This window comes from Halichoerus grypus, chromosome 1, assembly GCF_964656455.1.
Source record: "Halichoerus grypus chromosome 1, mHalGry1.hap1.1, whole genome shotgun sequence".
NCBI classification, from domain to species: domain Eukaryota; kingdom Metazoa; phylum Chordata; class Mammalia; order Carnivora; family Phocidae; genus Halichoerus; species Halichoerus grypus.
The window spans coordinates 198,372,716-198,393,949 of NC_135712.1; the positions used below are offsets into that span (position 1 = coordinate 198,372,716).

A 21,234-nucleotide genomic window follows, 5' to 3' on the forward strand; every position below is an offset into this window, starting at 1 on the left:
CAGGCTCTGGGTCTTTCCTTGCCTCCTGCCCTACTCCTCTTCTAAGTGGCCTGTCCACCCAGCTGTCCTGAGCCACCCTCTGCCAAACCCTCTGGACTGTGCTCTCAGCCTGGCCCCCAGTTCCTTCTACATCCCTGTGAGCCCACCACTCTCTGGGACTGCCAGCTCCCCTCCAGGGCCTCTCCGGCCCTATCTCTGCATGGCTTCCTGGTCCAGGCTCCCTAACGCTACCCTCTGTGCAGCTCTCCTCACCCGCCCTGACGTCCCATGTTGCCTGAAGGTCCATATCGCTGGAAAGTTTACACCGGGGCCTTTGTTTCTAGCTCTTAGCCTTCCCAGAGTGCCCCACCAGGCCTTTGGGTTTTTATGAACCACCCAAGTCCCCCAAATACACTAGGGCCTGACATTGGGCTTCTTACTTTTTACCTTGCCAAGAAACTACATAAAAACCTCCCACCCACTCTCACCATACATCATCATAAAGGAAATGATAGTGTGCCCCAGAACCTTAGAACAATGGGTGGGCCTTTAACAGTAAATTTCGTGGGATGCCTGGGTGGCTCAGCCAGTTAAGCGTCTGCCTTCGGTTCAGGTCATGATCCCAGGGGCCTGGGATCGAGCCTCATGTCGGGCTCTCTGCTCAGCGGGGAGCCTGCTTCTCCCTCTCCCTCTGCTTGTGCTCTCTCTGTGTCACATAAATAAATAAAGTCTTTTAAAAATAAATAAATAAACAAATAAATAAGTAAATAAATAAATAAATAAATTTCACTTTGGGCATGGAGCCCATTGTGCGGCTTGAACTCACAGCCCTGAGATCAAGACCTGAGCTGAGATGAAGAGTCGGACGATTAACCGACTCAGCTACCCGGGCGCTCCAATAAATTTCACTTTTTGAACTCCTCACTCTATTGTTCATCTTTTGTTATTTTCATTGCTCACCATGAGTCCCCATCATGCCATGGCACCACACGGCTAGCCCACACTCCTGATCCCACCACCATGCTCTCTGGCCTGCACACCCCAGGGTTCTCCACTACCTAAGCTCATCACCTCCAGGCCCCACCCTCTCCTCTCTGCATCACACCCAGAAAACAGGTATACATACCTCACAATGCCTCTGGTTCCTACCCTTTCCCCCCAGGGCCGTTGTGTGGTCTTTCAGCCCATCTGCCCACATTCTGCCCAGGAAGCTTTCTAAAATACCCATCTTGGGGCACCTGAGTGGCTCAGTTGGTTAAGCGTCTGCCTTCGGCTTAGGTCTTGATCTTGGGGTCCTGGGATTGAGCCCCACGTCGGGCTCCCTGCTCAGTGGGGAGTCTGCTTCCCCCTCTCCCTCTGCCCCTACCCCCCACTCATACTCTCTCTCTCAAATAGATAAAATCTTTAAAAAAAAAACAAAAACACCCATCTTGCCCTGTCTCACCTGCCTAAAACCTCCAGAGGCTCCAAGGGCCTATGAGAAAAGCCCACGCTCCTCAGCCTGGCACTCAAAATCCTTGGCATTGGGCCCTTGCAACTCCCATCTCCCCCTGCACAGCAGCCCACAGCAGGCCACCTCGCCCAGTCCCAGGGCACCGTTTGGCAATTAAAGCCACAGGCAAGGGTAGGTTTATGCTGCAGGGTTCCCTGCCTAGGGGAGCAAACAGGAGTGTAAGCAGATTTATTGAGGGCCAGAGAAGGGCAGGGGACAAGATAAGACAAAGAGCACGCTGCAGCCTATTGGGATGGACCTTGAATGCTAGGCCCAGAGGTTTGGGCTTCCTGTGGGGCCATGGCAGCCGGGCCGGGGCTGGGGAGTAGGGAGCGGTCCAGCTGGGTCCGTGTTGCTGATTTTCTAAGGCAACATCCACAGTAGAGGTTTGGAATGGGAGGGGCCCGGTCTGGGGTGGGGACGTGGTAGGGGCTGGAGCAGGTATGGGCCGTGAAGAGGCAGTGCTGAGGGAAGGCTGAAGTTTCCAGTGGTGTATGGATGGGTGGCTGTGGGGGCCAGCGTGCGAGTGTGTATTTGCCCAGATATCCTTGCCAGGCTGCAGGCTCCACCGAAGGAAGTTCCAGCCCTCATCCTCAACTCCTTCCTCTGAGCCTCTGGAGCTGGAGGTGACTCCACCACCGCCCCCCCAGGAGATACCCCTCCCTGTGGGGCCCCCAGGCTAGACAGAGACCCCTGTCCCACCCTGGACCAGCCCCTGTGCCCATACCTGGCTACCCAGTCCCCCCTGGTGCTGGTAGAGGGAGAACCTCTCTTTGGCAGACTCCTCGGCGGTGGGGCTGAGGGGCTTAGGGTCGGACAAGGACCGCTGCAGGGTCTTCATGGGGCGAGGCAGCGTCTGCTGGCGGAGAGCGCTGTCAGCCGTGAAGTGCTTCTGGGGACTCACGTGAGCCTTGTTCAGCCTCTCACTAGAAGCAAAGGAGGTGTCCAGGAGCCGGTGTGGGGATAGGGGTGAGACCGGTGAGTAGAGGACCTGGGGGGACTTGGGAGGCTGGCGGCTCACAAGCTGGGACAGGGACTCCGGGGGCAGCTGGGCCTGGTATCCAATCTCCAGGGGATCCGGCTTCTTTTTTTCGAATCTGCCCAGGGGCCCAGGGGTGACGATCTGGATGCCGGGCAGGTAGGGGCTGATGGCGGTCGGCCCTACCAGCTGTGGCCCAGCCACACCCTGGGCCTGCCCCTCGGGCTCCGTCTGGCAGGCCAGGCTTTCCCCACGCCCAGTCTTCTCTGGCGCTGAGATGTACCGGACAATCTCCACCTTGGGGTCGGTCGCGGCTGTGATGTGGATGGCCGGAGAGACCCTGGGCAGCTGGTCGGGCTCCGTCTGCACGGAGCAGTCAGTGATGGTCTGGATGCCCACGCTGCTCGTGGCCTTCGCGGCGGCAGCCGCAGGGGCTGACGAGGCAGCAGCATCGTGCTTGCTGTCGGAGCCGGAGTCCGAGTGGCGGGACAGACGGGACCGGCGGCGGCGCACGGGCTGCTCCCACTCAGCACTGTCCTCGTCATCAGTCTGCACGCTGCAGTCGGCACTCCGCCGCGCCCGGCGCCGCCGGCTCAGGAGGTAGCGGCCTTCGCCCTCCTCGTCGTCCGTCTGCACGCTGCTGTCTGCGATCCTCCGGACCGCACAGGGCTCGGGGCCCGACTCCGGCTCGCAGGCATCCCGCAGGCGAGGCATGGAGTGCCGCTTCTTGATGCCACTGCGGCCCGCCTCCCACGGCTCCTCAGTCTGCAGCGACATGTCCGAGGCCGAGCTGGGGAGGCCCCGATGCAGCCCGGGCTCCCGAGGCTGCCCAGGCCCCTCTGGCCCTGCCACAGCGATGAAGGCCGTGTGGCTCAGAGGGGGCCAGTACTGGCCGTTCTGAGCCAGCTCCGGGGCAGCTGGGGGAGGCCCCCGGCCAGGCGCCTCGCAGGCCACGGGGAAGGGGGCCTTCTGCCGCTGCTTCTGTTCCTCTAGCTGCTGCTGCAGCTGCTGCTGCAGCTGCTGGATCTGCTCCAGCTGCAGGCGCTGCTGTGCTAGCTGCTCACGCTGCAGGGCGAACTGAGCCTGCCGTTCCTCCTGCTGCTGCTGCAGCACGTGGTGCTTGATGGTCTGCAGCTCCTGCAGCTCCCGCTGCACCAGCAGCTGCTCTTCCTCGCGGTGCCGCTGCAGCTCCACGCGCTCCCGCTCCAGCTCTTCCTGCAGCCGCAGCTGCCGCAGCTTCTCCAGCTCCACCCGCTCCCGCTCCAGCTGCAGCAGCTGCTCCTGCTGCTTCCACTGCCGCTCCTCCTGCGCGGCGTCCTCCTTCTCCAGCCCGGGCCGGCCGAGGGCCCCGCTGCCGCCCCCGGGAGCAGCATCTACGGGAGGCTTCTGGCCAGCCAGCGGGGCTGGGGCTGGGGCCGGGGCTGCTAGGGCCTCCTTGGCGGCAGCAGGGGTGGCTGTGGAGAGAGGCTCTTCCCGAACCGCCCCTGCAGGCAGCTCTGGCCTTGGTGGGCCCCCAGCCCCTGGGGCCTTGGCAGCAGCGGGTTTACCCAGGTAGACAGGACCCTCAGCAGGTGGAACACTGGAAGCAGTGGGGAATCTGCTTGGTGCAGGATATCGGTACAGCCCTGTGGGCCCAAGAGGTATCCGGGGGGCAATCACGGGCATGCGCGTCAGGCTGGTGAGCGGCACGGCTGTGACTCCGCCGGACACGTAAGGCCTGTACATGCCGCGGCGCACCATGGGCCGCAGTACCGAGGCGGGCTGGGTGGTTATGGGCAGTGTGGCAGCAATTGGAGTGTTGATAGTTGAGTAGATCATGCCGTCGGCTGCGCGCACGGTGGCTGTGGATGGCAGCAGCTGTCTGATTGCCGTTCCCTGGCCGACCGGAGGCCGGTACTGGGCCAGGTTCCCAGGACCTGGGTGGCCCTCTGGGAAGGTGGGGTTGCCAAGGAGGCCGGGTCTGAGGGGAGCCAGACCCTGGGGGGCGCTGAGCCCAGGCCCGGGCTGAGGCTGATACTGCATGAGGTCGGGGCCACCGCCACCGCTGCCGTGCCGCCCTCCATACTGGTCCATGGAGTTGAGGGCAGCACACATGCGGCTGATCTCGCGGGCGGTGGTGGCACTGTACTGGGCCAGGCTGGCCTCCTGGAAGCCAGCGGCATCTCCCCGCGGGCCATACCTGTGGTCTGAGTAGATGTTTGACACCGAACTGTAGCGCCGCATGGGAAGCGGGTGAGTCAAAACGTCCGTGGGATGACGCAGGTCTGTGTATGAGCCATACTGCAAGCCCTGCCCAAGGTAGCGTCCATCCACAAAGCCCAGGCTGTAGGAGTGCTTCAGTGAACTGAGATCCACAGCGGAGTCTCGTCCAGGGCCCTGGAAGAGCTGCCCAATCCTGTGCGCATGGTAGTTGAGGCCAGCCTCAGCCAAATTGGTGTCAGACATGGAGGAGTATAGCCTGCCGTGGAGGCCCTGTGGGTAGGGCCTCTGCTCCTCGTGGGGCCCAGGCCCCGCTACCCCCTGTGCCCGGTAGGTGGGGGGCTCAGGAGGCTCAGGGTCCCGGGGACTGTAGAAGGGGCCACCGCTTTGGCCAGGTGGGGCAATGTCCGCCACACTCTTCTCAGGTGCGCTGGGCGTGGGGTGGAAGGTGCCCGTGCAGCTACTGCCAAAGGGGAACTTGTAGACCATGTCACAGCATGCCATCTGGCTCTCAGGCCTCATCCCGGTGAGGTCCAGGGCACCTGCGGGCTCCTCCGGGAGCAGTGTGGTCACAGTGCCTGCCGTGCCCTCTCCCATCTGCACCACCACTGTGTGTGGCTTCCTGGCACCGGGCATAGCGTGTGACCGCAGCTCTGGGGGGGCAGCCCGGTGGGGTTCAGCGCCCGGCTCTGGCACTGGACCTGATTTGAGGCCAACACTCTGGGCAGTGCCCATCTGAGTGATTAAAACATCCCTTCTGGCTAGAGGTGCTACCTGGTTGGGCAGGTTATACCTGGCAAACTTGGGCTCCCTAGGTCTTCCACGGGGCCCACCTCGGTACGGAGCTGTCTGGACAGCCTGCTCTACCTGCTTGACCTGGGCCAGACACACGGGGCTACCCGCACCCTGGCCAAAGTCAAGCCGGCTCTGGAAGGGGTCTCCATAGACCACAGGCTGCTTTTGCTGAGCCATGAGCACAGATGAGGCCATGGTGATGCTCACGGTGGTGGAGGTGCTGAGGAAGGCATGGGTCTGCTCCTGGGCGTTGAGGTTGATGACCAAAGGCTGCACAGCAGTCGACTGCCGTCCTGGGATTGGATCCAGGGCAAGGCCATACTTCCTTGCTTCCACGGCAAGAGAGGTCAGGTCCATGCCCTGGTCAGTAAGGATGATGGGTGTGGGCTTGACAGCTGTGCGAAGGTCTACCACGGCACTGCCCGGAGGTCTGGGGCCTGGCTCCACCCTAGACGTTCCAGGGACAGAGGAGATCCGGCACAGGGAGATGTTCTCAGCAGGGAGGGCGCCCCAGCCATATACTGCCAAGGGCCCGTCCGCACCAGCGCTGGGTGCCCGTGGGAAGCCAGGGGGCCCGGGCGGCTCTGGGGGCAGCTGGGACGCACTGGGAGGTGTCGTCTGGCTGTAGCTGTGGGTGGTGGGCGAACACACTGGGGAGGTGGAGGCACTGGCGTGTACCATTCTGGTCTGGCCGGAGGCGTCTGATGCTAAAGTGATGACCATAAAGGGGGCCTCCCGAGAGGACTGCTGCCACACCAGGCGAGGTGTGCTGGGTCGGTGTGGCGTTTGTGTGCCCTGAGCCACCATGGGTGCTGGGGTCAGGGCACCAGGGCTCCGAGGCATGTCCAAGGCCGGGGTCGGGCTTGGCGTCTGTGTAGAGAACTCGGCTGTGGCCCTCGGGCCCAGCTTGCCAGGGGAGAACGTGGGACTCTCTGAGGGAGAAGATGGAGAGAGAGGTGGGCTGGAGCCCGTGAAGTAGGCATAGCCCCGGGAGGCCTTGTGGGGGCCGCTCTCCCCGTCACTCACACTCAGGGGCTTGTCTCTGGCAACCCGTCCACCGGCAGTGGGGCCGCCGAGGGCCGCGGGTAGCTCCTCAGTTTGGGACCCATAGTTTGCAGTGGCTGGGCTCTGTCCGTAGCTACGGCCTACAGAAGATGGTGAAGGGCTGCGCTCAGAGCCTGCTGGGGAGGTGGGAGTCATGTAACCTCGTGACAGGCTGGCGGGACAAGGAGCCACGGCTGTGCTGGCCGGGGCGCCAGGGCCCTGGGAGAAAGATACGCCTACCTCCTTGGAGGCAGAGCTGGGGGATGCAGGGGAGCTGTGAAGCTTGAGAGGGTCCTGAGGCTCCTTTGCAAAATGCTGAGTAACGCGGACATCAGGAATGACTCGGCCACCACTACTGTCTGAGGAGGTGGAGGTGGAGAAGGACACGGGGGCAGCGAGCTGGGTGGGACTGGTGCCAGGCGTGAGTGGGCCGCCATTCTGCTTCATTGGGTCCATGTACGCACTGTCGGCATTCAGAAACTGCTTCTCCTTCTTCTTGTCCTCGGCAAAGGCCAGGTCCCGGGAGGAGGCCTGCCGCATGCGGGCAATGCTCTGTGACGTCTGAAGGATCTCCTCGTACACGGCGGCCCCCAGGCTGGCCGGTGTGCCCTCGGGGGCAGGCTGCGCAGCCCGGCCATAGTCTTGGTCGGGGGTGTCCTGGTACTCAAAGGCACCCTGGCTCCGGGGGCCGGTGGGCTGAGAGGGGCCGCCGGCCACCTGCCCCTGCTGCCGCTGGAGCAGCTCGGCCTTGCGCATCATCTCCTCATAGGCCTCTTCCGCGCTCTTGAGGGGCCGGCCCGCGCCGGGAGTGGCCGCACCGCCCGAGGGCGTCTCAGTTGGCGAGTAGAGGGACATGAAGGTGGGCAGGTTGTACTCACTGCCCGACTTGTAGAGCCGGCTGGGGCCACCGTCCAGGGCTTCAGCCTCTGAGTCGAGGGAAGGGGAGGGCGAGTACTCGGAGCAGGAGGAGCGATGGAGCTCCTCCATCTCGGCCGCCTGCCTCAGCTCCTCCGTTGGGGAGGCATCCTCGATGGGTGACAGGTTGCTCGGGGGAGTCTTGGAGCGCTCACGCCGCCGCTGGGCCCGCAGCTCTTCCTTGTCTCGCCGCGTCTTGCGGGCAGTGCTGCGGATGCGCTGCTGCTCTACCTCCCGCATCTTCTCCTGCTCCCGCAGCAGCTCCTCCTCCTCCCGCAGCTCCTCCTCCTCCGAGGAGTCCTCGATGGTGGGCAGCAGGGGCCCGTGGGAGCGGTGCCGGGCCTTGCGCTGCTGCTTTGCTTCTTCCAGCCGCTGCCGGCGGCTGGGGCTGCTGTCGCTGTCCTCCTCCAGTGAGGACAGGGAGGTGGGAGAGGTGCCGGAAGTGTAGCTGGGCGTGGAGGCCGGCAGCGTGGAGGAGTGCTCCCCGCGGGAGCGGTCCTCGGGCGAGCCCGTCAGGCTCTCCATCTCCAGCTCGGGCTCCCGCTCCAGGCTGGGGTCAGGGCCTTGGCCCAGGTCCAGCTCGTGGCCATAGCTGCCCGTGCTGTTGAGCTCAATGGTCTTGAAGCGGCGCAGCCCCCCCTGCAGGGCCCCGGTGCTGTCGTCGGCCTCGGCTGGGCCTCCCTCAGGGAGCAGCTCCTCGTAGCCCGTGGTGGCGTTGTGCGGCAGACGTCTCTTAGGCGGAGCCGCTGGGTCTTGGCTGGGCTCGGGCCGGGGCCTGGGGCCGCCCTTCTGGGCGCTAGGTTTGGCCAGGCCGTGGCCGGAGGCGGCGGTGTCCTCCTCTTCCAGGTTGTCTTCCTCGGCGCTCATCTCCAGTATCTGCCGTCGCATGAACTCCTCGTCAGTCAGTTCTGCGGCCCGGGCTGGGGGCTGGGGTGGGAGAGGGGACAAGCCACCCTCGCTGCTGTCCTCCACGTAGTCGTGTCTCAGCTGGCTGCCGAAGTCATCTGAGGACTCGGCTGCATCCTGCTGCTCCCTCTGGTGCCCCCACTCCAGGGAGTCTTCCTCTTCCTCCAGGATATCCTCTAGCTCCTCGTCGGAGTCATAGGCCTCAGGCATGATGGACAAGGAGTGGGGCCTCCGCTTCTGCTCGTCCCTACGGCTCCTGGGCGGCTTGCTCGGCTCGCCCCTGGGGGCCGGGCCCTGGGCCTCCAGCGAAGGTCGCATGCTGCTCCCCACCTTGTGGAGCTCGGAGGGGCTGGGCGGGCGCGGCCCTGTCACCCCCGCGCTGTCCAGCTGCTCCACCTCGTGCCGTACGATGCCTGTGATCTCGCTCTGGGAGCTGGAGATGCCGTCGGAGGAGTAGCCTGTGTCGCTGAGGCTCTGTGGGCTCCGGGACGGGTCCTGAGAGGATGGCTTGCCCACCAGCTCCTGCAGCAGGGCGAGAAGCAGACACTTGCCTCCCTGTGGCAGACAGCTCGCTGGGGAAGCCCGAGGAAGGGGCCCTCCACTGCCCAGGGGATCATGGCCCACCGTCCTCCATTTCTCTGGCCTTGGAAACCCCAAGCACCCTCAAAGAGAAGTTTCTCAAAGAGAAACTTTATTAGATCAAATGGGAGCAAAACCCACCAAAGTATTCAACCACGTGCCAGACACAGGGCTAGCCTAGAACTCACAGGCCCACCAGGGCCTCATCCAGGCATCCCTTACCTCCTCCGCGGCCCCAAGGGGCCTGCCCCAGGCCTACGTCCCAGAGAACCAAGCCTTTCCCTAGACCATCCCACCTGAGAGCTAGGGTCCCAGAAGTGAGTGAGACTGACCTCCGACTCCCCACCCTTGGGGACTTCTGGAACGGCCCTGACGACAGGGGTGGCAGGTTCAGTCCTCCGGGGCCCTGTCTTTCCTTTGGGAGTCCCAGGGGGCAGGGTAGTCTCTGGAGGTGGTTTCGGCCCAGGCTCGGCTTTAGCTGGGATTCCTGTCTTCTTTTCCTGGGCACCACTCAGGGTCCTGCTGGGTTCAGAAGCCCTGAGGGGCTTAGCCTGGGGGCTGGGCTTGGTGGGCAGGGGACTGGCCTTGGCAGGCGGGGGGCCTGATGGCTGGCCCGGCCCCTGTGGCCCTTTCTGCTTCAGAGGGGCTGCTCCAGGTGCCCGGAGAGGGGCCCCTGCAGGGGGCTGCTGAGAGGTGGGCAGCGGCAGGGGGGTCGGCTCTCCCAGGCTTCCCTCCAGCAGCCGCTTAGTTTGGCAGTTCAGGCAGAGCCACTCGGTTTTCTGTAAGGAAATGGGAGGGGAGGGGCTTGATGAAAATCACAAAGACCCTCAAGTACTCAAAGAATGTTTCCATGACTATTTCTGTAATTGTAAGCAGAACATCTTCTAAAGCATGACACCGAAGCAAGCTTTTTCACCTGGCCAGAAAAGGAGACCTGCGGGGGAGGGGAGGCTACAGGTAGCCCGTGAGTCTGGGGAAGAGGGGGAACTGGGGCAGAGTCCAGCAGTCCAGAGCCCCTGCAAACCAGGAGTGGCCTCAGACCCCATCCTTCCCCACACCCTTCCTAAGTAAGGGCTGTGCTGGGAGGCTGCAGACTCCTGGGGCCAGGGGAGGCTGGCTGGGAGAAGCCCTGCTGGGAGGATGGGGCTGAGCAGTTCCCTCTGCCCACACCCCCCAGCCCAAGTCTCCCTGTCCAAGGTCAGCAAAGACCCTCAGGTGGAAGCCTCCTCCTGCCCCCAGGGCTCTGGACTATTCCTTCGATGGGGACTGTGTGCACTCCCCCTGCTGCACTGAGGCCGGGGGCCCTGCTTCCTCCAGAGCTGGGTGGGGACCGAACCCTCAACCATCAGTCCCCCACTCTGAGGGTCATCCCCCCGTCAGGCTCAGTGCTGGGGGCTGGAGACACAGCCAGGACGAAGACAGACACTGGGGGTGCTGGCAGGAAGCGTTCCTGGAGTCCACAGCCCCAAACTGGTCATCCAAGTGTGACATGGATATCAGTGGTGAAGTTCCTAGAACACCAGAAACCAAGTCTGATTCCCCCAGCTCCAGCTGTCTGCACAGGGGTGAGGTCTGAGCATCCTAGGCCCTGAGGGGCTGATTCCTGTAGCCGGTCAGGGGCTGATAGGGCCATGTCTCCCAGGAACTTCCTCCAGAGCCAGGACTCCTCTTGCCAAGACTGGAGGCCCTACCATGGCCCAGAGGGGTGAGGTGGGAAAGAGGGTAACCACACACCCATGCCTGCTCTCACACCAGAGGAGGGGGCAGAGACTTCCTGCTGCTCCTCATCCCATGTGCCCAGACACTTAGGATCCCACCAGCAGCTTGACCACTCGGCTGGGCCATTAAGGAGAAACACAAGACACAGAACCACAGGATCACAGAGCCAGGAGCCAGGGCAGGGAGGTGGCCCTTGGCCCTCGCCAGCCCAAAGTGGGCGGGCAGCCTTGGCACCCTTACCTCGCACACTGCCCTGAGCCCATGTCAGACCCCAGCCCGCCTGGCAGATCCTTGGAAGCATGGGGCCCCCAGAGTGCCCGCCCGCAGCCTGGCATCCCCAGGCCACCGTGGCAGATGGCACGTCAATGATTCTGCCCCGGTGTCCTGTCCACAGGGCTACATATCACATCTCTGGCCTGGGCCCTAGCAGAGGCCAGGCCAGGCAAGTGGCAGGCCCCTGGTGTATGTTGAGGGATAGGCCTGGTCCACGGCCTTGTTACTCTGGGCCTTGAGATCGTTCCCTGAGATTGGAGCTCTGACTCTGCCCTGAGGCCCAATCCCATGCACAGGTCCTGAGCAGAGGCGCCCAGTGATGGAGGGTGACCCTTCACAAGTCCTACATGTCCTCACCCCGTTCCCTGGAGGGTTTGGCCTTAGCACCACTACTGACCCCCATGGACCTTGTCTGATCCTCTATGTATCCCTGACACAAACCCCTAGGAAGCAATGGGTGCTGGCTACTTGCTGGGTCTTGGGCTCACTTGGCCTGGTCTCCCCTAGAGGAGCCTGGGGAGAATGCTAGCTAGACAGGCTGAGCCCAGGCCCTGAGAGAGACGGGGCATGGAAGAGTACGGAGCCTGAGCCCGAAATCCTGCCCACGTGCCTCTGACGTCAGCTGGGGACACAATGGAAATCCCTCCAAGGTCAGAGGACTCTGAGATGACAAAGAGACCCTGGCGAGGTGAGAGGGGTGTAGGCAGAGGCCAAGAGAATTCTGGAAGTGGGAAAAGCCCCAGGATCAGCAAGATGGGGTGAGGATCAGGGCCCAGATGGGGGGTGGGAGAACTGGCCTATAGCAACATTCTCCTGATTCCACTTTGAGTCCCTGCACACAGCCATTCCAGGTTAGGCCTCTCGAGGTTAGGTCATCTGGCCTGGCTCACCCTGGTGGCTTCGCAAACCTCTGACCCCTATCTCTGGCCTGCAGACCCCACCCCAGAAGCAACAGTCTCCAGTGAAGCAAGGGCACCTTGGAAGGATGGTCTGAACGGAGGAGACAGACCTCATGCCGGGGGCTCAGGGCCAGCGCATGCTGCAGCCTGCTTACCTAAGCCTAGAGGCCCAGCCCTCAGCAGAGCATGTCACTTGTCACACGCTCCCCAGGGTTTTGTTCCTTCCCACGCCATTCACGGAGGCCGCCAGGCTGCAGAAGGGGCTGCCCAGTTGGCCCTGTTGCTCTTGGCTCCGCTATAGCAGTCAGCCAGGAAGGGAGGGAAGGCAAGCAGGGGGAGGCATGTGAGGTAAGGGCTAAAAATAAACACCTGACCTGGCTGCTGGAGGCCCTTCCCCAGCTCTCTGGAGGTTGGGGGGTGGGGAGAAGGTTACAGAGCGCTGGGGCCTGGAGGGGCAGAGCCTGAGGAGCCCTGGCCCCAGACCTAAGTCTTCTGGGGAATGGGGATGGGGTGGGAGGCAGGCCATGGGAAGGCTCTGTGCCTGGGGGTTGGAATAGAGGTCCCGATTTCTTTAAAATTCCCTCAGCTCTGATCTCTGCCCAGTATAGCAGGCCCACCCGGCTCCACCCCTGCTTATTCATTCCATTATTCTACTCCTTCATTTGTTCATTCATGCTCCCCTTTAGGGTTTATTCCCTTATTCATTCATTCACTCTCCCCTTAAGGGTTTATTCCCTCATTCATTCATTCACTTGCACACCCTCTCCTACACTCTTCTGTCCCAGCCCCAGCCTCCAGGGAGCTGCTGCCTGTTTCCCCTTTGCCTGTCCCCCTTGGCAAGTGGGCAGGGGATGATCTGGGACCTGGGAATGGACAGTGGGAGGCTTGATGGCCATTTCTGCCTTATCTCCCTCTGTCCAGTTCCTTTCTGGGGGCAGGAAGGTAGCAATGCCCCAGGGCAATCACCACCTCATGGTGGGAGGTGGGGTCAGGGTGAGGAAGGGGAAGCGAGTTGTCCGAGAGTTGGTGGAGTACCCCCACAGGCGGACGAGCCCGCTGCCTTCCAGGACCACTGGCTACTGTGCCTCAAGGGCCAAGGTTGCCGGGTGAGGCTGCAGTGGACGTTGGGCATCCTCCTTGCACTGCCTGCCATGGTCTGAATGACCCCGCAGAACACAATCTCTGTGTATATGGAGCTGGCCTGTGTCAACCTGATTACAGTGACACCAGGCTGACCAACACCCCATGGCCGGCTGCTGGGCCCAACATATCCCCATCCCCAGCTTCACTGTCAGACAACAGGCAGCAGATGAGAAATCCAGAGAAGGGATGTCCTGACTTAAAGAGCCCGAGACTCAGCCATTGGACTCCGGGCATGACCGTCACTGGGGCTACTGTTCTCCTGATGCGGCAACCCCGTCCCTCCCCATCCCTGGACATGCTTAAGCTTCTCCTTTCTGGGCCTCTCCTCCAAGAAGAGGAATCCTCCCTGATATCCCCAACATGCACCTTTCTGGCGGGGCTGTGCTCTCCTCATGCTCTAGTACCAAATGTGTCCGTTCCCCATGGGGCATCCCTCATGAGACCAGGGTCTTGCACTGGTCACAGGGTTGATTGACACCCAGATAGTTGGGGGCCGGTAGGGACTCTTTCTTCCTCGCACGGAGACTCTCTGTTAGGACACTGGTTCCAATCTCCTGGCTGTGTGCTGGACCTTACCTAAGTACCTGAAGTATAGCATCTCAGCTGGTTCTCCCAGAAACCTCCATTCCACATAGAGGAGACAGGGCTCCCTGAGATCACGATCCCGGAGGCAGCTGCTGGCCTCAGCCCCTGCCTCAGATAAGCCCAGGCCAGCCCCGCATATCACAGGCACCAGGCCCTTTGCCCAAGGAGGCCCGACTTCTCAAGGGTATGGCTGGTATTTTGGCAATTATAATAAGACCAGAAACTGGCGATGTTACTATAACATTCCCAATTCCACTAATTTCTTCACAAACTCTATTTTTAACTAAAAGCCAATTAAAAATTAAGCCAGAGGGTACTATTATCCTTCAGAAAGATAAATAGGTAAAAAATTGGAATCAACAACTCTTAATTATGAAATGACTCACTAAATAGCACTATGGTTATTTTTTTTTTCCAGAGGAAATTTCAGAGGGAAAAGGGATCTAGCTCTACTGCTTCCTTCATTGTATGCTCTGGACTCCCTATCTAGAAAGAAGGTAAGAGGTTTTACAGCTCCGAGATGTTGAGGAAAATTCCCAACCCAACAGCCCAGACAGTTGGCTCTGGTATTGGGGGGAGCCACAGCAGGTCTAACAGACAAGTGGGGAGCTAGCAGTGGGGCCTCCCTGGTCTATCCCTCCCTCAAGCCCCCAGCCTACACAGACAGGGGTCCCTCTGCCTCACACTAGGCCCAGAGACAGCACAGTCATCCCGGGCCTGGCGGGCTGGCATCCATTAGCTAGGTGTGGGAGAGACAGCCAGGGCAGACCTACCCCTACCTGCTGGCCCTGCCACCTCACTCCCAAGGCACGATGTGTCTAGGACACCTGCTGAGAAATCAGGAGCCTCTCACCAAAACATGCAAGTAGGTCACAGGGAAGCACACAATTGCTCTGAATGTCCAGTGGCCATTTGCCGAGGTGAGATCAAAGACGGCCCGTGGCCTGGTTACAGTGAAGAAAAGCAGCAATGGTGGTGGGAACCACAGGAGGGAGGCATCGTGACTGCCCACCCACACCTTCCCCAGGACCCCCCTGCAGATAGCAGCATTAACAAGCAGAGCCATGGGGCACCTGGGTGGCTCAGTCGGTTAAGTATCTGACTCTTAGTCTCAGCTCAGGTCATGATCTCAGTGATCATGCCCCGTGCATGATCTCAGTGATCATGCTCAGTGATCATGTGAGTTCAAGCCCCGCCTTGGGCTCCACGATGGGCATGGAGGCTACTAAACAAAAAAAGGAAGGAAGGAAGGAAGGGAGGGAGGGAGGGAGGGAGGGAGGGAGGGAGGAAGGAAGGAAGGAAGGAAGGAAGGAAACGAAGCAGAGCCATGAGGAGAAAGGAGCCGGAGAAGCTGGGCTACCCTGACTGCTATTAGGAGCAAGAGGCAAGGAAGCAGCGGCCTCAGGGTGGGGAGAAGCTAGGACCAGGACACCCAGCAGCTCTGCGGTCAGGCCCATGGAACCCATCAGATCCTGCGATGGCAAGGCTGGTTCTGGCCAAGGAGGTGGCAATGGCGCAGGACATGGAGACAGCAGGACACCCGGGACAATTTTCTTCAACATCCCGGAGCTGTAACACCTTTTACCTTCTTCTTTCTAGACAGGAAGTCCAGAGCATACAATGAAGGAAGCAGTAGAACTAGATCCCATTTCCCTTGGAAATTTCCTCTGAAAAAACAACCTGAGGAGGGGGCGACGTCGGCTATCAAGAAGCAGAAGCTCCGGAGTCCAGGAAGGTGACACCCAAGCAGCTAGTGAGAGGCTCGGATCAGAAGCCAGATGCTCATCCAGAGTCAGCATGTGACTGAGACATGTTTGGGCAGAATCAGCGCTTTCCCTGGCCTGGCCCAGGGGCTGCTGAAAGGAGCTGTCAGGAACGTTTACACTCCTGGGCAGAGACCGTTTTCCCCTTTCCTCTGTGCGTGTCCTGCTGAATGAGGACACGTGGGCCAGGAGGTCTCTCCAGGACAAGGGGCCCCCGGGCTGGGCCAGCTCAGCCGTCCAACAGGGCCCACAGTCCCTTAGTGTCAGGGCGTCCCACTCAAGTGGCAGTGAGTGTTACCGGGCAGTCTCTGGACGGGAGCTCCTCTGGCTCTGTGGTGGCCCCTTGGTGCCCTCTCCCCACCCCAGCCAGCCAGGCCAGCTGTCCTCCAGTGAGCCACTGGATCTAGGGATTAAGAGGTGGCAGTATGGGGCCCAGAGGGCCACATGGTCATCATCTGAGGAGGTCACTTGTCTTCATTAGAGCTGCCTCTTTCTGCGTGTTGGAAAAGCAGAGTCAGATAGCCAAAGCCGTCTCCCTTATCACAATGGGCTGCTCCAATGGAGGCCTGACCCAAGGCAAGTCAGAACAAGGTGCCAAGGCTCCCCTGCCCCACCACTGACCATGCATGGCTCAGCCTAGGAGCCCCAAGGGTGGCTGCCCATGTGCAGGAGGAAGGGCTTTGGCTTGACCATCTCCTGATGTGACACAGCTGGGGATGCATCTGCCTGTCAAGATGAGCCAATCGCTCATCTTGCCCCTTAGGATCCTCCATGGAACGGGACACACAAGTTATGACCAAGGCAGGCAAGGTAGGGTTGACATGGATGGCCCTGGGCAGGGCAGAGTTAGTAAGGGGAAGTGCAGAAGCAGCCTCCAGGTCCAGGCTGATCCAGCTCTGCCCAGGAACCTCTGTACCTTCTGAGCCTGCCAGGCTGGGCTCGAAGCTTTGAGAGAACACTGGGCCTCCTGTTCTTTTCCACCCAGCTCTGCACAGTGCTCAGAACCCTTCCCGGGACCAAGGATGCAGAGACAGGCCCCAACCCCAGAACTCCCTCAAACTTCCCTATGGGTAAGAAGAACATCTCTGAGCATCCCCACAAGCAGCCCCAGGGAGAACCAGGCCCAGCCAAAGGAAAATATGTGGCCCAAAGACTATGGCTTTGACAAGCGGGCATCAATATCTGTCACCTCAGAGGACGGGATGGAGGGAGGATCCTCCCTGGTGGACTGGAGCCCGGGCAATGGGGCACAGCCTTCTGCCTAACAACCCTTCAGCGCCCTGTGTGGATCAGACTGCGGGCAGGACAGGACCTCAGGCTCTTCCGACCCGAGCAGGGGAGATTAGCATCTTTCATCAGGCCAGGCCCAGGAGAGCTGGGAATGGGGCGGCCAGTTCAGGCTTCCCAAGCCTGGCGACCTCTGGGACTGGCCCCGGGGCACCGGTCAGCCAGTCAGAGGCAGCGGGCCCCATTCCCCCTTCCACTGTGCCCGTCAGTTTTCTGAGTGGAACAAGCACGGGGCAGGGACAGGAAAGGGAGCACACCCCCCTGCAGCTGTGGCGGGGCAGCCTGGCAACAGCCAAAGACCCGGCTCTCTGCAGCCCTTTCTGGCTCCCAGGCCTCCCGGGCCCCCCATTACTCCAGGTCCTGGCGCCTCGCCAAGGCCCAAGGGAACACGCGTGACCCAGCCGTCTTACCTCCACCAGGTGGGGCGTGGGGTTGAAGCCACACAGGTTGCACACCTGGAGCTTGCAGCTGGTACACGTATTGTAGTTGGCGGGGCCCTTGCCGTCCACGTTGAGCTCAGCTTGGCACAGTGGGCAGGTGGCCCTTTCCTTCAGCATGGTCTTTGGCTTGGCAGTGGCCTTGGTGGCGGCCTGGTGTTCCGCTCTGCCATGCTTTGGACTGGTGGTTCCCCCAGTTCTTGCCGGGGCTCCAGGTCCCAGGCCAGGACCTGTTCTAGCTCCAGGCTCGGTTTTGGCTCCAGGTGCCGGCCCAGGCCCAGGCCCTGAGCCTGGGGGTCTCGGGCCAGCTTCCTTGCTGGCATCACTGAAGACGATCTTAGGTGGCCCTTTGCTGGGGGCAGCCTGGCCCTGGGGCTCAGCCTCAGGCTGCACGGACATGAGGGTACTCGCCTGGGTCAGCAGGGATGCACCAAGGCCAAAGAGCTTCCCGGTGAGGCCCTCCTGGGTCTGCTCAGCAGCACCAGGCCCCGAGGGCACTGTGGTGGCACTTTTGGCCAGGGCCTCTCCTGCAGGTGGCCTGGGCTCCGCTGTGGAAGGCTTGACAGGGAGAAGGGGCTGAGGAGATGCTCTCCCCATCTCCGGAGGGGCAGCTGCTTGGGCAGGCCCCGGCACTGTGGTGGCCCTGGCTGTCTCAGCCTGGCGGGGGCCGGGCTGTGGTGCCCCTGGGCCCTGCGATCTCTCTGGCTCCGGCTTCCCCAGGGGCTGTTTGGCTGGGGACTGGGCAGGAGACAGGGCTGGGGAGTGCAGCTGCTGCTGGCTCTTGGAGCGAGGCGCGGTGGTCATGTCCATCCCCAGAGCCCTCTGCATCTGGCAGTTCAGACAGAGCCACTCCTTCACCTGAGGAGGAAGCATCATGGTCATCAGGGTCGTCAGGACTGGTGGTGCCCATAGCTCAGGTCACCGTGGGCCCCACGGCAGCCAGGGTCAACTCCAAGCATAGGCAGGAGCAGCAAGGCCTGCTCAGGGGTTTCTGGGTCACCAGGGGACAGAGCTGAAGGGACCGATGGCACGGCCCCCACCCCTGGGAGCTGCCAGGTGCCTGGAGCAGAACAGGGGTAGTCACACCCTCCCCACGCCCCAAGAACCAATCCGCTGCCTGCCGGACCCTCCTGCGCAGGTGTCCTCCCCGCTGCCCGCCGGCTGTACCTCGGATCCGTGTACATCATTCCATCCCCACGGCCCTCCCACCAATGACCCCCAAAGCCTCCAATTGGTCACTCTCCTTCCCCTGCTGCCCCCTTTGGGCCATTTCTACACAGCAGCCAGCTTGATCTTTTAAAACATAAACCAAGACAAAAAGGATGGCCTTAGTACAGTGCCTGGGATGCAATAGATGTTCAATTAAAAACTTGCGGAAGGAATAAATAAATGAAGAGTAACAGGAGGGAGAGGGAGGCATAGAAAATAAAAAGAAACCATGACCCCTGTCCTGGAGGAGCCTGGAGCCCAGCTGAGGACACAAGATGGATGTGAACAATCTGGAAAGCAAAGTAATGCCATGTCAGTGGTGATGTAAGTAGAATGAAAAAAGCCTTTTTTTTTTCCTTAAGCAAAAGATGCATTTTTTAAGAAAATGGGATAATCTGTGCCTCTAGAACAAACAAGCACGTGTCGCTATTCCTGCGATGGACATGGAGTTTCCTCTCTGCATCAACGCCTCCCTGAGTAAAGTTGAGTGTGAGACTCAGGTTGGGCCAATCACTGGTTTCAGCAAGGGCTGCGGGGCTGGGCGTGTGACCTTGCAAACAGGTCTGACCCATGTTACTTGTAAATGAACAACAGGGGAGAGAGGGTCTTTTTGCCTTTGGGATTGCTCCTAGAAGAATGAAGCGGTGGGGTGGTCAATTGCCTTCTTTCCCAGCATCCAGAGAGATGCTAAGGATGACATCAATAGACTCAGAAGTGGAGCCAAGGTAAGGAGAAAGGAGCAGATCCGATGACTTTGTTTAAATTCCCTAGATTCAGCTACGCCTTAAGTCTACCCCTGGACTTCCAGTTACATGAGCCAATGATATTTTTTTCCACCAAAAAATCTACATACAGATCAGAGCATATCACTTACAGGCTCAAATCCCTTGGTGGAGTCCCATCATGCATACCATGGGAACTCACCATGGCCCATGCCCCAGCCCATCCCTCTCTCTGGCCTCCTTCCCAGCCATCCCCCCTTAGCGGTCTCACCCCAGGTACACTGGGCCTCCTGTTCTGCGCAGTAGTCCTCTGAGCTCACAGTTTTCTCTGCCCCCAGGCTGGCTAGCTGTACAGGCCTCAGATCTCCCCATCAGGGCCCTCTCTGGCCACACAATCTAACATACCACCCAGGCACGCTGCAGCTAATCACCCAGTTTATTTTCGTCACAGTGCTCATTCTTTCCCGAAGTATTTACCAATATGTTTCTCTGGGTAGTCTCCTGTCTCCCCACCCAGCTCGTGAGCTCTTGCTGAGGTGTTCTCAGGACTGCGCAGGGTGCGTGGCACACCACATGGCACAGAGCAGGGCCCATTCCAGAGAGGCTTGCAGTGGGATTAATCCCAACAGCCTATTAATAGGGGGCACAGTTCCCATAAGGCCAAAGCCAGGAGATTGGAGATTCAGTGCCCCAATGAGGAGGCTCCTCCTTTTCAACCAGACCTGTCTGCATTTGGACAGAGAAAGCCTCCCAGGAAACAATTTGCACCCCTGGGACTCAGTCCAAAGATCCCTTTAGGAAGGTCCCTCTTGGCTAGGGAGGGCTCACTCCCATAAGAGCAGGAGCTCCCAGGGGCAAGCTGTTTCTGCTCACCCTCAGAGGGAGCCCTGGAGGGGATTACCCTCCTGAGGGGAGGCCCAGGCCCTGGCCCAGGCAGTAGCCACAGATTCAGTTCCTGTAGCGGGTGCCCAGGCACACCCAGGCTCCCTTGCTATCGTGTACCTGCAGGCCACAGCATGCTCTAGGACCTTCTGAGAAGACGGATCCGGGAAGTAAAGCTCCTTATCCTGGGACTTCAGAGTGACCCTCCTTCAGGTTCTGGACAGGGTTGAATAAGGGCATGTGCTAAAACTCTTGCACTCACCACCAGAACCTTCCCTTACCCAGCCTCCGTCACCCAGACTGTCACAGGCACTCACCTAAAATAGAACCTCTCCAAGAAACTGCTAAAACGCCCCTCGGTGACTCATAGCCCAGATGGGCACAGCTATTTCTATCCAGCCTCTTCTAGACGGTGAGGAGCCTTGACCACACCCTCTTCGTGCCCCACCCAGGCTCAGGCCCAGGCCGACAGGCCCCCGCCACTAAGGCCTCCCAGGGAGGACACTGGAAGGGGCGCTCTCTGAACCCAGCAAGACTTCCCTCGGCCTCCCTCACAGATCGTCAGGAGCTGGATCTGAGGAGCTCAGCCTCAGCCTCTTCCTCCCCGCACCCCCAGCCCACTTGCCCACCTAGGCTGGGCATACATGGCCAGGCCTGTGGCAGACTCCTCAGGCCTGGGACCAGCGGCAGTGAGAGCCTTCCTCATCTGTACCAGTGTCTGTGACTCCTTGGTACCCTCCAATCCAGCTGCCCACCAGAATCACAGGGAATGGCCTTCTACTAGTGTGACAGGAAATCTCTCTTAGAGTCCTCCATGATCCTGACCTGGCAGAGCCAGGAGATGAGCAGGCCATCAGCCACAGAACTTGTGTCCCAAGAGCCAGAGGTAAGCTAAGAGGACTTCCCAGGGCTACACTGAGGTGAATGGCTCTGCCAGACACTAGCTTTTGTCAGGCTGACCCTTCTTGCCAGCAAGGAAGCCCATCCTGGCCTCTCAGAGGCGTGGACACCTGCGCACCCCAAGCCGGTGGGGGCCTGAGCAGCAGTAGGGATGGGAAGGCTCAGTGTGGTGTGCAGGCCAAGAGCCGCGTTGGAAGTGGGAGAAGCAGAAGCTGTAGGAAAGTGGCTTCCCACAGAGAGCCTCTGCCTGCCCTGCCAGGAGCCTGCTGGGGATTCAGAAAGGCAGGGCCTCGTGGGCTCTGGCTCTGAAGGGACTTTCATCCCGAGAAGAGCCTTTCTCGGCTGCTCCCTCACTTGAGCTGTTCAGTGTACGGAAGGTCGGCTAAGGTAGCACTGCCCGCCTGTGGACCAGGCTGGGGGCTCTGTGAACCACACGTTGAAGGAACAGCCAGCCATGATCTATCTGCAGTGACCACTCCCCACTGCCCCCCGCACTGGGCTCTGGGGCAGAGAGGGGAGTGGGGGCA

The 21,234-nt window shown here is 60.6% G+C and overlaps 1 protein-coding gene across 1 annotated transcript in view; it reads right to left on the reverse strand.

Annotated features, from left to right (window-relative positions):
• The window catches only part of BSN (bassoon presynaptic cytomatrix protein), a 91,028-nt gene that overhangs the window by 11,662 nt on the left and 58,132 nt on the right, over positions 1 to 21,234 (reverse strand). Inside the window, 3 exon segments of the mRNA XM_036100545.2 lie at positions 2,199 to 8,831; positions 9,221 to 9,667; positions 16,968 to 17,852. Of these exon segments, the coding sequence (XP_035956438.2) occupies positions 2,199 to 8,831; positions 9,221 to 9,667; positions 16,968 to 17,852 (7,965 nt within the window).